At 40.1% G+C, this 18,601-nt stretch overlaps 1 protein-coding gene, 1 long non-coding RNA gene and 1 pseudogene across 7 annotated transcripts in view; 1 reads left to right on the top strand and 2 right to left on the bottom strand.

Moving 5' to 3' along the window:
* Window positions 1–18,601, bottom strand: part of DAP3 (death associated protein 3) — a 30,958-nt gene that overhangs the window by 11,248 nt on the left and 1,109 nt on the right. For 2 of the 6 annotated variants that reach the window (XM_059055276.2, XM_067037837.1), the window contains exons 1-4: window positions 18,375–18,464; window positions 6,895–6,946; window positions 2,184–2,306; window positions 646–747 (exon numbers count right to left, since the gene is read on the bottom strand). In XM_059055276.2, coding sequence (XP_058911259.1) covers window positions 646–747; window positions 2,184–2,306; window positions 6,895–6,936 — 267 coding nt within the window. In that variant the 5' untranslated portion in view covers window positions 6,937–6,946; window positions 18,375–18,464. Of the gene's footprint in view, window positions 1–645; window positions 748–2,183; window positions 2,307–6,894; window positions 6,947–18,374; window positions 18,535–18,601 lie in introns of those variants that run through there. The other 4 variants (XM_059055284.2, XM_067037834.1, XM_067037853.1 and 1 more) reach the window with 4 other exon arrangements.
* LOC131751535 (small ribosomal subunit protein uS2 pseudogene) lies at window positions 8,250–18,518 on the bottom strand (annotated as a pseudogene).
* Window positions 12,346–14,236, top strand: LOC136794117 (uncharacterized). The gene is made up of 2 exons (XR_010840479.1): window positions 12,346–12,438; window positions 14,120–14,236. It is a non-coding gene; the product is annotated as an uncharacterized lncRNA (long non-coding RNA).

Below are 18,601 nucleotides of genomic sequence, written 5' to 3'. Positions count from 1 at the left end.
AAGACCTGGCACAGCCCAATAAATAAATAAATGTTTATTAAAAGTGTTAAAAAAAAAAACAAATTTTGCCAATAAACTCTGCTTGCAGTTAACTATGGATTCTTTCAATGGCTATAAAGCAACCCAAGATTACATTCTTTGGGTTGAATTTATGACCACAAAACTACATTTTCTGAAAACCCACGAGACTGAAGAAGAACAATGAATGATGCATCTAATCTAAATATCATTTCTATTTGGCTCAAAAATATATTATGTTTTTGCTTTTCTATACATATAAACTATTTTCATGATATTTTGCTAAGGCAGATATTAAATTCATTTTTAACAATTATCTGAAGTTTAAAGTTTCTAGAAATCTGTTGGGTAACACAAGGAAAAGAGTGGAATATTATTTATTTACTTAAGAACATTTTGCCTGGCTCCAAAAAGGATTTAAAGAGGTTAACTGCAGATAAGCATTTGCTTAAAGTAATTATAACAACAGCACTATTCACAAAAGATAATCAATAGCTCAATTTATCTGTTTTGTTTTTAAGATTCAAATTAAATCTTTTATAGTCTTCTACTCATTTAATTCCACCCCTCTGCTATCAACAGCTTGTGTTATAAGCTCCCTCCAATTCCCTCCCCTGTTTTGAGCACCTGCATTACAAAGCGAGGAGGCAGGCCATGGGAGAATACAGTCTTCAGATCTTGGAAGGGTATGTTGTAGTGCTGACCCTCATGCTGCTCCCCATGCTTGGCCTAGGAAATAAAAATGCAAACAGGTATAATGGATAGAGTGACAAAGACTTTGAAAAAGTGTCAAGGGCCTTCTAGACTGTAGTGAGGAAACACTTCTCTCTCAGAGCTGGAAAAGATATTCTTCCATTTCTTAGACAAAAAATGCTCACTGTTGTCCCCAAATCCACAGTGTATATATAAAGCTGATGTTGGCCTGAATGATGAAGCCAGTTGCTCGGCAACATAAACCCTAGATGTGGAAGGAGCAGAGACAATTCTTGCCATCTGGATTCTTCTGTGCTGTGCATAGAGATGATCCAGTCATGTGACAAGATCATCTGCATGCCACTGTTGCCATAGAAACCTCGGAGGAACTGGCAGATAAAGGGACTACAATTACAGGGAAAAGCTGAAAGGCAATTCAATGACTTCATTCACTTATTCTATTTCATTTTGTGCTTGTGAAAGTAGATGAACGCTAGAGACATAAATAAAACACACCCTGCTGAGATGGCGTTTTGGGTAATGAGTTATTTTTTTCCCTTCCACAAGCACAGCATATGTTAAGATGGGGCAACTCAGAGGGCAGGGGTAGGGACAAAAAGGGAGAGAAAAGCTATTGGTTCCCTTCACATTTAAGCACAGACCATACAACTAATTTCATTTATAAGAAGAGGCAACAATAATACTGAGGAAGGAGAAATCAGCATTTAGCCTAATGGGACCTGAAATAGAAAATGCAACACTAGATACTGCTGGAATCCTGGTTTCTGCTGATAAACTTCACTTTAAATGCTGCTCTTCTCAACAAATCAAGTTAGTTCCCTCTCCAGACACTAGGAAATCCACTTAGAAAGGTGGAAGATAGTACCAGATTGGTTATTAGGAAAACTATGTGGTCCCAGGCAAGTAAGTTGGTTTCGTTAGGATTCTCCATACCAGGGTTGGTAAACTATGGCTGGCTACCCATTTTTGTAAATAAAGTTTTACTGGAACATAGCCAGGCCCATTTGTTTATGGCAGAGCTAAGTAGTTGTGACAGAGATCACTTTGGCTCATATGCCTAGAATATTTACTATATGGTTCCTATAGGAAAAGTTTGCCAACCAATCCTACACTAAGATCAATAATAACTACTAAATTTAACTTCTAAGGAATTGAGTAGTTAAGTATTTACTAGGTACCTACTCTATACCCAACAAAACCCTTGGCACAAAGTGAGTTCAATGGTAGGAATTAAACCAAAACAGATATGGACTGACCTGTCTGAGCTATGTTACCATAGTATCAGATAGGGATGGGGAAGATCAGGGTTCCAGAATGCTGTCTCAGGTACTGTCTGACTATATGTAAAAATCTGCTTAGCTTCCTTCAGTTTCAGTTTTTCTTATGTGTAAAATGATGGCAATACAAATTATAAGCCCTGAAAAAACCCCATATACACATTAGCAACTCACCGGATCATTCTCACTGGTGCGGGAAATAGGTCTGGGACTCTCAATTGCAACCTGGTTATCCAGGTGAGCAGCAAGGCATTGGGGTGCCTGGGTCCCTATGTGCAAAAAACGTCCAGGGTCCAACTATAAAAGAAACCATTTTAGTGTTTTACAATTAATAGGCTTTTTATGCTTGCTACAACACTGAGGTTTTAAGCCATATCTGCAACAGGGAAAAATATCACTAACATGCATTTTAGTTTTATGTAAAACAGATCCTTGTTATTATTTATAATTCTCTAAGTCCAATCCCATTATTCATAATCTGAATCTGTTCCAGCTTGTGTTGCTATGTCTGGGCTCTGTCCCATATGGAAACAATTCCGTTAGAGATTGTTCAGGAGCATAGCTCAGCCATTAACAACCTAACTCAGGAAACTTCATTTAATGCTCTTGCCTACAGTGATGAATGGTGGCCAGTATTGTACAATTCCCAGCTGTCTAGTAATCCTAGTCACCTCAGTTATTAGGGGATTAGTGCAATGTTCCTATTTGATAGGTATAATTACACTCCTTGCAACAATTTTCTTGCTAGCTGTGTCCTGAAATAAAGAATCTTTCATTAAGGACGTGTAATGAGGGAGTGAGTAAAGCATCCAGCAAAGTGAAAATAAACTGCTCTACAGGCAAGTCAGTGAACTGCACATGGAAACCTCAGAACTGGGAAAGGTTTGGGGAAGAGGATGAGATTTCAGGAGATAAATCTGAGAAAATGCTAACTGGAGAACTCCCAAGCTGAGTTTAAGGATAACAGGCCTTGTGTATAAGTGAAAAGATGCCAGTTACAAGAGAAAGATTAGAGTATGAATCCAGTAGAATGAGGAAAACAGGGTTGTGAGAGATGGCTGTAGAAAGGGAGCTACTCGCTAGGTCAATAGATAGTATGAAAGCTGCCTGTATTTATATTTAGTCTCACCAAGCAGCTTCATGAGTGCAGAAAATGTATATTATTTTTGTACTACCTCTCATAACACTTACACCCATTTAACAAGACCTTTGACTCCCTGACAACTTTTTAACTGGTATCTTTAAATCTTTGACTCTTCATCTTTCACAGTCCAGAAGATCTGTCCTCCCAAATAGGTTTAACCTTCAGCTAATCAAAAAGTTTAGATGGTTCCCTATTAATGTCAAAATAAGTCTCAAAGTCCTCAGCATGATAATTAAGGCCACTGCTGTAAGTTCAACCTACTTTTCTAGTCCCATTCCTTTATAAACTCTATACTCCAGCCAGCCAACCATGCTAAAACATGTTATTCACTTTCATGCCTTTATATTTCTGCTCATTCTACTTCAGCTTCCCTCTCTCCCTATTTAAATCTTACTCATCATTTAAGACTCACATCAAATGTCATATCCTCTGTGAGGATTTGCCAGACACCTCCAGGCAAAAGCAATTATCTTTCCCTCTCTATAGATAGCACTTTCTTTGTATTGCATGCATTTTTACTCTGCCTTGAATTACATTCATGGCTTTTGTTAACTGAGTACCTATAAAATGCTAGGCAACAGTGTTATACACACATTATTTTTGAGCCAAGAATCCTAGAAGATAGGTAGAATATTATGCTCTTTTATTATGAGGGAAATCAAAGTTCAGGGAAGTTAAATAACTTTGTCTAAAGTCACAGAGTTGGTAGGTGATGAAACCAGAATTCAAATCCAAGTTTGTCTGACTCCAAAATCTTTATCCTTTTTATTGTATCATGTTATCTTACACACAAGTTTGTCTCACATTTTAGGCCACACATACTTGAAAGAGAAGGGATCAGGTTTTATTCATTTTTGTATCTCCTTCTCCAAGTACTTAATGCACCACAAATACTTCATACTTGTGCCCTGGAATAAAAAAATCTTTCTTAGAGACAGGATGAGATGGGGGAGTTTGTAAAGCATCTAGCTAAGTGAGAGTAAACTGTACTACACTGCAACTCAGTGAACTGCACATATAAACCTCTGAACCAGAATTTGCATATTTAATGTAAAGTAGTAGGGTAAAGTAATACAGTTGCTCCAATATTGTCTGCGAATGCAGAGACAGCAACGTATATCACATGTACTCTATACCTCCCAGCCTCCCTTGCAGAAAGATTGGGGTCACATGATTAGTTCTGGCTAATGAGCTATCAACAGAAATAACTTCGGTCAATTCTAGTCAGAGCCAGTTAAGAGTAGGTATAAATTCTCTTTTTTCTCCTGCTGTGGCAACCTTAAAACCTACATGCTGAGATGGCATCCCAAGATGACAAAACTGCATCCCTATGTCTACCCCCTCCCATATTTGCCTGTAAACCATTTTTTCTGGCAGCACTGCACAGCACGTGAGATCTTATTTCCCCGACCAGGGATCGAACCCATGCCTCCTGCAGTAGAAGTGCAGATTCTTAACCACTGGACCGAAATGGAATTCCCTCCCTGTAAACCATTTTGGAAATATAGCAACATCAAGAGCAAAACAAAACATATACACACAACACAAACAATATCATGTGTTGAGTTAAGCCAATGAGAATTCAAGGCCTGTTACCTCCACAGGATCTGAACAATACACCCTACAATGTTCTCAATTCTACTGGAGAGAAAGCATCATGTCTCTAAATAAAGTAGCAGTCAAGTGGAAAATTAAAGATATTCAAGGACCACAGGGTGGTGCTATTTCTACAAGAAACCTATGACTTTCTAGTTAAATGTTTTTTTGCAGCAAATTAAAAGCTAGCAAAATGGATTCCTTACTTCTTCGTGTTATGTATGGCATCACCCAGCTAGTCTCGTCTCCAGGGAAAACAACCATATGTACAACTGCCTCTGCATCGTTCCAGAATGAAAATCATGCAGTTCTTCAAAGAAGGGCATTCATGAGCCAATAAAGAAGGTTACTCTAAACTAATCTACAAAAAGCATAAAATCTTCTCACTGACATTCCTCTGTACTTTGGACTCAGGTCTTTCTTGTCTGCTATAAAGGAAGAAGAAATTATAGCCTTTTAATATAATAAGTTGGGGCCAGAATCCATTCCTTTGTTGATCTTTTCTTTTTCATATTGTTTTATAAAAATGCGTTATTTTATGTACATAGGTTTGTCATGAATCCCTGGAAGAAAGGTGAATCCTATAAGAGGAAGGGCTCCTTTTAAAGGAAATCTAATCTGTAATTAAATGATCAGATAGAAGTGACTAAGCCCTTCCAGCTCAGTTCTCATCCTGTAGGACATAACTCTGGGAGGATTTCCTCTGGACCCTACTAATCCAGGTTAGGTGCTTCACCATGCTATGACAATCATTTATTCATGATCCCACTACTGGACTTCGAGGTCCTGAAGAAAACATGGACCATAAAATGCAATACAGCACCGTGGTTAAGGCCACAGGCTTTGAAGTCAGACAGGCCTGGTATCTACTCTGGGTTAGACAACTTCACAGTGTGTTACTTCAGGCACATTACTTAGCCTTTCATTTTTTTTTTTTTTGCGGTACGCGTCCCTCTCACTGTTGTGGCCTCTCCCGTTGCGGAGCACAGGCTCCGGACGTGCAGGCTCAGCTCAGCGGCCATGGCTCACAGGCCTAGCCGCTCCTCGGCATGTGGGATCCTCCCGGACCAGGGCACGAACCCGTGTCCCCTGCATTGGCAGGTGGACTCTCAACCACTGCGCCACCAGGGAAGCCCTACTTAGCCTTTCTAATCCTAAATTTCTGCATCTGTTAAAACAAAGATATTATCTACCTCAGGGGTTTGATCATGAAGATTAAGAGAAATAAAGCACTTAGCATAGTGCCTGGCACATAATGAATGCCCAACAAATAGTAACCACTGGGACTTCCCTGGTGGCACAGTGGTTAAGAATCCGCCTGCCAATGCAGGGGACACGGGTTCGAGTCCTGCTCCAGGAAGATCCCACATGCTGCAGAGCAACTAAGCCTGTGCGCCACAACTACTGAGCCCATGCTCTAGAGCCCGTGAGCCACAAGTACTGAGCCCGTGTGCCACAACTACTGAAGCCCACGTGCCTAGAGCCCGTGCTCCGCAACAAGCCCACGTACTGCAAGGAAGAGTAGCGCCTGCTCACCGCAACTAGAGAAAGCCCAAGCACAGCAACGAAGACCCAATGCAGCCAAAAATAAATAAATAAAATTAAAAAACAACAACAAAAAAACCAAATAGTAACCATTAGTGAAATGAGTCATCTTAGAATCCTGAGTATCTGCCATAAGGAAGGTGCTGAAAAACTATTTGCTAAACAAATGAGAGAATGAATTAAAGCAACAGAATAGTCTTTCTTACATATGATTTTATTATTTTAATCAACTATCAGAAATCGGCAACTTATTTTTTTAAATATTTCATGATGGGATGATAATCATTGACCCAACTGGAGAATAATAAAAGTTAATAAAGATAACTGCACTTAAGCTTATTTATCTCCTTTAAAAATTGTTAGTTCTCCTATGATAGGGTAAATTCCCAAGTGCAACTATTCTACTGAGACCTGTTATTGGATTTTTAGGGCAGTTGGGAGTGTAGTTTATGGGCAGAGAAATCGAATTGTGACTGTTCTTTTGAGCAAAACTAGTCAGCTGAAGTTCTCTAGAGCATTTTATTCTGGATACAATCAATCCAGAAAAGAAATCCACCTAAAGAGAGTTTGCACAAAGCACTTAGGTCAGTCAGGACTCACCTTATGGACGCTGGAGATAAGCCTTGTCATTCCTTTCAGCATTATCCCTGTACTTTTAAAAAAAAGTGAAAAGGTAAGCCACAACTGGGAAAAGATATTTGCACAATGGATAAGTATCTAGAATAAATAATGCCTTTAAATTGATTTAAAAAATGAGCAAAAGACACGAACAGATATTTCACAGAATAGGGAATACAAATGGCTAGCTAGTAAACCCATGGAAAGAGTTCGACCCTTATGACAAATCAGGGAAATGTAAATTAAAACCACCACAATGAGATACCATCCACAATCATCATATTGAGAAAAATGAAAAAGACAACAGCAAATGTTAAAGAGGCTGTGAAGCACTGGGATGTTTCCTATACTGTTAATGGAATTATAAATATAAATATCTTGGAAAACAAATTTGACATTATCTGTAAAGTTGAAAATGTACATGTCTATGACCCAGGTATTCTACTCCTTCGTATTTATTTTAGAAAAACACATACACATGTACACTGGGAAATATGTATCACAATGTTCATAGTAGTAGAATATGAATTATCAAAAACTGTAAAAAGCCCAAATGTCCATTGATAGAAGAGTAAATAAATGGATATATGGTCACGCAATGGAATGCCATACAAAAATAAAAAGAATAAACTGCAGTTACATAGATGGATCTCAAAAACTAATACTGAGTGAAAACTATAATATACAGAATGATATAATTTATATGAAACTCAAAAACATAAATCCTAATTATCTGGAGAATACACATATGTAATAAAACTGAAGGAGAAAGGCAAGAGAATGATAAGCACACATTTAGAATCCTTACCCTTAGGGAAGACGTAAAGGTACAAGATTGGGGCAGGGCACACAAAGGAATTGTAATGATCTATTTCAAATGATGGATAATAGATATGAGTATTTGCTTTATTATTTTTATACCGTGTGTGTTATATTTATTCATTTGTATGTTGGAAGTATTTAACTAAAAAACCCTAATCATATGGGAGCTAAAAAATGTTTAAAATACTTAAATGCAACTCTCAATATTCACTAGTAGATAGCATAACTAAATCAAATCTCCAGGTAATCACCTACTTCATTTTGGCTAATAATTTTCACCTTTCTTACATCCAAAATCTTTAAAGCAGCAGCAACAACAGTGTTACACCCATTTATTCAACAGTAACAACAACAGAGTCGCACCCATTTATTCAACAGTTACTGAGCACCTATTATGTGCCAGGGCCTGTGAATAAGATGGTGAACAAAGCTGTTCAGTCCCTGACCCAACAGAGCTTATAGTATGGTTAAGAAATGACACAAACTCCTCTGAATTCTATCTCCTTTTAGTTTTCAAGTTTACTATTTCTCTTTTAGAAACTGCTTATTTTGCCATCAACCTCTTTCCATTTTAAGAGTTTGTGGAAGAACAGCTTAAGACCACTCAGTGGTTGTTCCTACTCATTCAGTGGCCTGAGCAGTGGGAGCTGCAAACCAGTCTTCAGTGGCAGGCTGCGCACTCCGGTCTTCGGCAGAGAACTGCTGAATAGGCACAGGGAGCACCTGCACACCTTTGGACCAGTCTGCCGCCTCAGGTTGAGCAGCAGTGAACTCAAGACCTGGAGCAGCACAATTCACCCTGAAATTCCTCCTTGGTCACAGTCTTCTCAGCTGCCGCCTGCTCTTCCTTTTCAATCTCTTCAGAATCTCTGTAGAAGCAGAGATCAGGCATGACCTCCCAGGCGTGTTCATGGGAGATGGTGCCACATGCACAGAACTTCACATCAGACTCACTGAGTGAGCTCCCTTGTTGTTGCATGGGATGGCGATGTCCACATAACGCAGAGGAGAGTCTGTGTTACACAGAGTAATGGTGGGCAGGTTAATGTAAAAGGCTTCTGTGAGAGACTGGTCAGCCCTGGAATCAGTAACCACCAGAAGTCTCAGCTCCCGGAAGGCTGCCTGGATCTGGTTAGTGAGGCCTCCAGGAGTGAAGCGGCCAGCAATAGGAGTAGCTCCAGTGGCAGCAGCAAACTTCAGCACAGCTTGCTGGAGAATATGACACTGACATCAGCTGGGTTTTCAATGGCAACAATGGCACCAGCTGCCAAGAGAAGCTTCTCTCAGGTTCTCTTCAGATTTATGATGTAGATGCCATCACTGTTCCTTTTGTAGATGTACTGTTCCATTTGGAAGTCAAGTTTGGTGCCACCTAAGTGGGTTCCAGCTGCAAGAAATTTGAAGACATCCTTCTCCTTCATTTGCAGGACATCAAGGGCTCTGGACATTGTGAAAGTTTCCCTTTAACTTACAATGGGAATCCAGAACAACGCTGTATGGATCCGTCTGGGTAGCGCAGAAAAGGCAAGTTTACTTTTTAATAAAGATGCCAAATCATTCCTTAATTCAGTCATTCAAAAATGTGTTTTGTGCTTTCACATGCCCACACTATACAGATTACACAGTGGTGAACAAGACTGGCATGGTCTCTACTGGCCTGCCTCACATTTACATGTGGGACTGCAGGGCTCCTTTGCTGTGTTTGAAAACCGAAAGTTCTAGAGCAGCAGTTCCCAAAATGAGTTTGGTGAATACTAACTAGTCATAAAATGCGCCACTGTTCTCTGGCCAAAGAAATTTGAAAATGCTATAAAGTTATTTTCTTGAATAATTATAATGCATGCACATATTCACACATTTAAAGGCTATGGGGAAAACTATAGTTAAGAGACTTCATTTTATTCCAAATTTACTTTGCCTTGGAACCCTTGGAACTCCCCTTGTTGCAAAATACTATTAATAACATTCTCCTGGCTGCTAGTGGAAGGGCTGCTGCTGTGGAGTAAGGTAGTGGCTGTGAGCATGTGCCCAGGCATGAGGATGAATTCTACTAGGCCACAGGCAGGGTTGAGGTCCCCTCTGTTCCCTGTTCTTCAACGGTTCTCCTTAGTTCTGCCTTACACTGCCTCTACTGCTGTCCACCACTGTCCACCACCCACCACCACCACCTGCTGCCTAATCCAACTGTGCAGAGAAGAGCTAACAGAGCAAGTCTAAGACTGTTGTCCTTAGAAAGGCCTGCTTGCAAGTTTGCCCCTTAGCTGGTGTCTGGGAACTTGGATTTCAGGAGAGTTCGCACCATTCCCAGAACTGGTAAGAGTGGGTCACTGTGCCTCAACTATTTATACAAACAACATGGTTTACATTAAACACCTACTTTCCTTCTGGGAGTCTGGAAATTTACTACATGTGAGGCTGATAATGACTATATGACCAGCCCCAATAGAAACCGTGGGCACTGAGACTCTGTTGATAGTTTCCCTAGGTGGCAACATTTCATGTTTTGTCACAATTTTTTGCTGAAGGAATCAAGTGTGTCTAATGTGATCCTACTGGGAAAGGACTCTTGGAAACTTATACCTGGTTTCCTCCAGATTTTGCCCAATGTGCCTTTTCCCTGTGCTGATTTTGCTCTGTATCCTTTTGCTGTAATAAATCATAGCTGTAAGTACGACTATGTGCTGACCTGAGTCCTCCTAGGGAATCACAGAACCTGGAGGTAGTTTTGGCAACCACTGACACAACCACCCAGTGCCCAACACTACCCAGCATCGATCTCTACCTTATACCCACCATAACCTGGCACCCAACACCACCACCATCTTTGACCAGCTCAATTTTCTTAACCCCAGTTCTTCTCAATCCTCCCCTATTTCAATTACCTCAACTCCCTGCCTCCAACACTGTCCTCCCCGATCCGTGACCAACTAACTCCCATACCAATTCTAACCCTCTGTTATCAGCTGATTTCCAACCCTAAGCCCTCTACCTAACCTCAAGTTTCCCAACTCCCAAACTACTCAGGACCCCAATGCCACTCCAACAGGATCTGGCCTACCCAACCCTGCTCCCCAGATCTTCCCAATGTGCCCTGGTACAACCACTATTATGAGACAGCTGTGGGCTGCAGCTCTGGAGGGAGGTAGTGTCCTAGAAAGAGTGGGTGACATGGTCCTGAGGTCACTAGTTCTTCCTCCAGGTATGCCTGTGGTCATTGAGGCCATTATGATTATGGGAAATGCTGGTCAGGAAAATGTGACCAGCTTTCCATCTTGTATCCTGTCATCTTGTATCCATATTACAACATTGGGTCTACCAGCCTCCATCCTTGAACTTCTCCAATCCATCCTTTCCACTGAAGGCTGGCTCTTAAAACCCTTCAATATTTTCCTACTGCTTTTAAAGGTAAATTACACACACACACACACACACACACACACACACACACACACACACACACACACACACACACGGCTTATATAAGAATAACAGGGCTTCCCTGGTTGGGGCAGTGGTTGAGAATCCACCTGCCGATGCAGGGGACACGGGTTCATGCCCCGGTCCGGGAAGATCCCACATGCCATGGAGCAGCTGGGCCTGTGAGCCATGCCCGCTGAGCCTGTGCGTCCGGAGCCTGTGCTCCGCAACGGGAGAGGCCACAACAGTGAGAGGCCCGTGTACCACACACACAAAAAAAGAATAACAGAAGATACTTTAAGAAAAAAGGGGGGGGTGAATCTCAAAAGTCTGATCTCAAAGCAGACAATCCAGACTTAAACCACATTTTCCATGTTCTTTAAAATATCTGTAAGTAGAAAAAAATCCTGTTGACAGGCCAAATGAAAGCAGAAGAATGGAACATTTGCTCATTCTACATTCCAAGACATATACAAATCAGGACACTGCAAGAAAAAGGTTCAAAGCCACTAATACTATGAAAAAATTGAGTAATGATTTCTGCTTTTGGTTTTTTCATATCCTTTGAATGTTGATTTGCAGAGTATAGGTTAACCACATTGTAACTGGAAGGCAGATAAAGGACAGGTTTCCTATTAAAACTGACTGATGGTACAAGATGAAAAGAGTTATGGAAATGGATGGTGTGATGGCTACACAATAATGTGAATGTATAATATCATGGAACTATACACTTAAAAATGGTTAAGATGGTATATTTTATATTATGTATATTTTACCACCATAAAAAAAGGGAAAAAACAAACCAAAATAAGACTGATGGTTAAAATTAAAGATAAATAATTTTCTGAAGCCTTCTAGGAAGATGAGGAAAAAAAATTCTCAAAGATATAATTAAAATACTTCTTTAGGGCTTCCCTGGTGGCACAGTGGTTGAGAGTCCACCTGCTGAGGCAGAGGACGGGTTCGTGCCCCTGTCCGGGAAGATCCTACATGCCACGGAGCGGCTGGGCCCATGAGCCATGGCTGCTGAGCCTGTGTGTCCGGAGCCTGTGCTCCGCAACAGGAGAGGCCACAACAGTGAGAGGCCCGCGTACCGCAAAAAAAAAAAAACAACCCACAACTTCTCTAATATTGTTCAACTGCCATCATTCTGAGAATCTACCTGTTGTCTATTTTTACTATTTCAAGGAAGAAGAGTCCTCCCTCCAATTCCAGTCATTCTTTGTTTAAAGTGTGGATAGGGACTTCCCTGGTGGTCCAGTGGTAAAGAATCCGCCTTACAAGGTAGGGGATGCGGGTATGATCCCTGGTCAGGGATCCCACGTGCTGCGGGGCAACTAATGCCATGTGCCTCAACTAGAGTCTGCGAGCCGCAAATTACAGAGCGCATGCGCTCTGGAACCCGCACGTCACAACTAGAGAGAGAAAACCTGCATGCCACAACTAGAGAGAAGCTTGCAGGCTGCAATGAAGATCCCTCATGCCACAACTAAGACCCAACGCAGCCAAAAATAAATAAAAAATACATCTTAAAAAAATAAATAAATAAAGTGTGGATAAAACAAATCCCAGAGACAAATAATTCCTTAGTCTTTAAACCCTTTGAAGTGTTTTCAGTTACACTTGTAAGGGACATTTACTCACTATTGTATTTAAAGTTCTGTCACTCTTCTGACGAAACTTTCTGGCTAGCGTTAGAGCCCTCTTTCTTTAAAAAGAAAAAAAAAAGTATTGTCATATAGGCCAAGTGTACACTGAAAAGGAAGTCAGAAAAAAAGAAAAAAAAAAGTATTGTCACATAGGCCAAGTGTACACTGAAAAGGAAGTCAGAAAAAGCCTGTACCAAACTTAGAAAGGTATCCCAAAGGCTATATGCTAACACTTCAGTGGTCACAAAAATCATAGATTATTTTTTAAATTAAACATTTACTATTGAGATATTTATATAGTCACAGGCAAGTGAAAGAAATAATACATGTTCCATGTATCCTTTGCCCAGTTTCCTCCAATGGTAACATCTTGCAAAACTATAGTACAATATCACAACCAGGATATTGACCTTGATACAGTCAAAATACAGAACATTTCCATCACTTTAAGGATCCCTCATGTTGCCCTTCTACAGCCTCCTGCACTTCCCTCCCACAACCCTCCTCCCATTCCTTAACCCATGACAACCACTAATCTGTTCTCTATTTCTGTAATTTTTTCATTTCAAGCATGTTATATAAATGAAATCATACTGTATGCAACCTTTTAATATCGGCTTTTTCCATTCATCATAATTTTCTGGAAATTCATCTAGGTTGTGTGTTACATGCATCAATGGTTTTTCTTTTAATCCTGAGTACTATTCCATGGTATGAATGTGTCTGTTTGTTTAACCATTCATCCATTGAAGGACATCTGGGCTGTTTCCAGGTTTTGGCTATTACGAATAAGCTGCAATGAAACATTTGTGTACAGATTGTGTGAAGAGAATCAAATTCTTCAGGTTAAGGTGATCTAGTTCAAGAACTGAATTAATGCTACAATGATCTGAATAATAATAATAGTATTTTTCAGAAATAGGCTCTATATTAAGCAATTTATAGGCACTGTCTCACAACACAATCCTATGAAGTAGATATTACATCCATGTGAAAATAGGGATGGATAGACTAACTTGCCTGAGGGTATATAGCCTAAAAGTGACAGTTCTGGAATTCAAACCTATGTTCGACTCTGCAGCCTTTGCCATTAGTCACTGTGTATATTGTATTATCAATTATCAAGTGCCTGAACATTTCCACTGATGGGGAACTCACAAAGCAGTCCTGCTTTTATGGAAAGTTCTTTCACAATCTGAGGTGAAATGTCTCCTTGTAGCTTCCATTCACTATCCCAGCCTTTCTCTTTAGTTTTACAAGCTACCTTCCATGTGATAAATTGAAGGTAGTTATATCCCCTGTTTTTTCTTTTCCAGGGTAAATGTCTTCAGTTTCTCAAAGCAATCATCATACAAGTCCTTTATATTACTCATCAATACTCTTCAGCTATCATCTATCTTTTTAAAAAATAAACTTATTTATTTATTCACTTATTTAATTTTTGGCTGCATTGTGTCTTCACTGCTGCATGTGGGTTTTCTCTAGTTGCTGAGAGCGGGGGCTACTCTTTGTTGTGGTGTGCGGGCTTCTCACTGTGGCGGCTTCTCTTGTTGCGGAGCACGGGCTCTAGGCGCGTGGGCTTCAGTAGTTGTGGCTCGCGGGCTCTACAGTGCAGGCTCAGTAGTTGTGGCTCATGGGCCTAGTTGCTCCGCGGCATGTGGGATCCTCCCAGACCAGGGCAGGGCTCGAACCTGTGTCCCCTGCATTAGCAGGCAGATTCTCAACCACTGCGCCACCAGGGAAGCCCTAGTTCTTTCTTTTTTAAACAAATATTATTATCTAACAAAATCGCAGCAGCCCTTTTAATGGAAATTGTCAAGCTGATCTCAAAATTCGTATGAAAATGCAATGGACTCAGAAGAGTGTATAAAACCTTGAAAAATAAAGAACAAGGTTGGAGGGCTCACATTCCTGATTTCAAAAGTTACTACAAAGCTACAGAAATCAAGACAGTGTGATATTAGCATATGCCTATAGATCATATATGTCTGACCCCTATGTCTACAGATCAATGGAACAGAGTTGAAAATTCAGTAATAAACTCTTATATCACAGTCAGTTGATTTTTAACATGGGTGCCAAGAAAATTCAACGGGCGAAAGCACATTTCTTTTCAAGAAATGGTGCTGGGACAGCAGAACATCCACATGTAAAAGAATGAAATTGGGCCCCTACCTCATATCACACACAAAAATTGACTCAAAATACATCACAGACCTAAATGAAAGTGCTAAAACTATGAAAGTCTTCGAAGACATATAGGAGTAAATCTCCACGACCTTGGATTAGGCAATGGTTTCTTAATGATGCCGGAAGTAACAAAAATTAAAAAAAATAGATACTTGGACTTCATCGAAATTAAAAATTTCTGCTTCAGAGGATATCTTCAAGAAGGTAAGACAGGAAATCCCCTGGCAGTCCAGTGGTTAGGACTCGGAGCTTTCATAGCTAGGGCTGGGTTCAATCCCTGGTGGAGGAACTAAGATCCAGCAAGCCTCGCAGAGTAGCCAAAAAAAAAAGTAAAAGACAACCCACAGAATGGCAGAAAAGATTTGCAAGTTATATATCTAATAAAGGACTTATATCCATAATATATTATATAAAGAACTCTTTACAACTCAACAATAAAAAGAAAATGTAACTCAAAAATGGGCAAAGAACTTAAAGTTTCTCCAAAGAAGGTATACAATGGCCAATAAGCACATGAAGATGCTCGACACCATTAGTCATTAGGAAAATGCAAATCAAAAACACAATGTGATACCACTTCACACTCACAAGGATAACTAAAATCCAAAAGAACAGACAATAACAAGTAATGGGGAGGATGTAGAAAAACTGGAATCCTCATACATTGCTGCTGGAATTGTAAAATGGTGCAGTCACTTTGATAAACTGTTTGGCATTTCCTGAAAAGTTTAAATGTGGATTTACCAAATGACCCAGCAATTCTGTTACCGAGTTCAAGCTCGCTCTGCTCGCTGCACGACAGGTCAACCAGTCGGAGACAAGGTGTTGAGGCAAGGAATATGACTATTCCGAAAGTCGGCAGACCAAGAAGATGGCAGACTAAAGTCTCAAAATAACTATCTTATCCGGGTTTGGATGCCAGTTTCTTTTATAGCACAGAGAAGGGGAAGAGATGAGGAAGTAAAAAGGCCATAAGTTTTGCAAATATCACCTGGAATGGCCAGCCTCGGGAAGGGGAGGTGTTAATTTCTTCTTTCTCATAGCCATCCACAGGTGGACAGGGTCCGGATGTTTCCCTGAATAAAGGCACTTTGGTTTAACTAAATTCAGGCAGAGCGGCCGGTTCCCCGAGGCAGGCCATTATGTATAGACAGTATCCTTTTAGTGAACAACAACAGTGGAAAGCAAAGGTTAAAGTAAAAGAAACAGATCCAACATGTACTGTTGCTGTAACAAATTACCACAAACTTGGTGTCATAAAACAACACAAATTTGTCATCTTAGAGTTCTGTGGTTTAGAAGTCCAAAATCAAATTGTCAGCAGGACAGTGTTCTTTATGGATGCTCTAATAGAAAATCTGTTTTCTTGACTTCTCTAGGTTTTAGAGGTTGCCCTTTCATCTTCAAAGCCTACAACAGTTGGTCAAGTCTATGTCCTACTGCCTCACTCTGACAGAGTCTCTGGTCTCCCTCTTCCACCTTTAAAGAACTCTTGTAATTACAGTGGGTCTACCAGATAATTCAGGATAATCTCCGTATTTTCAGGTTAGCTAATTAGTACCCTTAATTTCCTTCTGCCATGTAACATAATGTGTTTACTGGTTCCAGGAATTAGGACACGGACATCTTCGGGGGGAACCATTATTCTGTTTTCCATACCTTCCTCGGTTCAAATAATTCAGGGTTCATTCATCCAACGAGGTCATTTTATTGAGCACTTAATGTATTTTAGTCTCTGGTAGGCACTGGAGCATAAAAGAATTGAATACGATCTTATTTGTCTATACTTAACTGACAATTCATGAATCAGTGCAGTTATCCAAGGCTAGTTAAAAGCAGAGACTGTAAGTAACTTTCTTTATATACAAGTGTAGTGGAATTCCATTAAAGGTGTTTTTTCTTTCTAGCATATGCAATTATGTTGCTAATGAGAAATTTACTATGAAGGCAATGTGGTATAGTGAAAAAAGTTAAGTTTTTAAGACATAGGCAAATTGAAGTCTAAAGACAGTTACCGGACTTCTTTGAGCCTCAGGCTTCTCATCTGTAAAATGGGGTAAGATGATCTATTTCAAAGTGTTGTATAAGGATTAAACAGGAACACAAGTTCTCTTGGCATGGTATTCCACAAATGTTAATTCTCTTTCTCTTCTCATATTTTAAGTATCTAACATTCATTTCAACATTTCCATGACCTGCTTTGCACTAGACTACAAAAGAATATAAAAGAAACGTTACACATAGTCCCTGCCCTCAAATTAAAAATGTTCTTGGTAGGGTAACACACCTGCATACATGACACAATAAAAAAAAGATCAATGGCTCCAAAATGGCTCCATGAAAAAGTTGGGACTTAAGGTTAGGAAAAAATATATATAGTGAGGTAATTAAGGTGGATTTCCCTTAAAAATAAAAAGCAAACAAATAAAATCTGATCCATATTTTGAAATATAATATGTTAAGGGGGAAATTTAAGAGTGTCTACTTGAACTTTAGAGCTTGAATAGGCCTTTGAGATTAATCTAGTACAATGATTTTCAAACTAGGAAGGAAAAGGGAAAAGGGAAACCCATGTGGATCCCTCACCTAATTTATTCGGCTTTATCCACTGGGTGAAACTAACGATTACTAGGATAGAAGAAAGCTTTGGAATTACCTGTGGATTTTAATAGTCCATAGTTCTCCTGAATTCAATCATCAAGAAAAAGTAAATGTTCATGCAGAGTTTTGCGAAACAAGTATTAGTAACCACGGAAATCTGACAGACCTAGTCTTGCACTGTTTACCAACGATTTGGAAGAACAGGACACAAACTACCAATTACACCCACAAACTTATCAAGAGTACTGTGAACGATAACATTAACTCTCTGCACTTTCCCTGTGCCTAGGAGCTAATTCTACTTTACACATATTTTATTATTTTACCACACACCAACCCTGAAGGCAGATTTGGAGTTAACTAATTTTTATTTTATTTATTTATTTTTTTGTTAACTAATTTTTATGTTCAGTTTTTCGTTTCTTGTTGATAAGGAACTAAGAAGAATAACTTTTTGAAAGACACACAAGACACGGGAGATCGAGTCCAGACCTGAACTTGAAATATATGGTGTCCTTATCCTCTAACATAAGGCTGCTTAATGAGGTTGAAAATGCATCATCCAGCTACGAGGTTTGTGTAAAAGTGCACAAAAACATCATCGCGTATAGACAGTGGTGTGAAATTCGAAAATCTAAGCTGGGTTTAAAAAAAAAAAAAAAGGAAGAAAGAAAATGCCGACCACTGAGCCGGTTCCTTCTTGGGTCCTAGGTCCGCAACACAGAGCCTGGAGGGAAGCCCCCTAGGAAGGTAGCCGGCCCTACGGTCCTCACTCCCTACCTCTTGGAGGTTCGGAGTCCCGCTCCTTTCCCTCATGGGTACAACCCCCGTGCCGGTTCACTTCCTCACCGAGAGTCGCGGACCAGCTCCCCCAAACCGGTAAACCGCAGACGCTGTTAAGCGCTAGCTCCTCAGCGATCGTCCTGCAGCAGAGACTCAAGCTCGGGTCGTACGGCAGGAAGCTGCTCAACGCGCAGCCGCCGCGGCCTCCAACCACCGGCCAGCGG

This window comes from Kogia breviceps, chromosome 1 (genome assembly GCF_026419965.1).
Source record: "Kogia breviceps isolate mKogBre1 chromosome 1, mKogBre1 haplotype 1, whole genome shotgun sequence".
Lineage (NCBI taxonomy): Eukaryota > Metazoa > Chordata > Mammalia > Artiodactyla > Physeteridae > Kogia > Kogia breviceps.
Note: the sequence above shows the minus strand (reverse complement) of the source record. Positions and strands in the feature narration are given on the sequence as shown.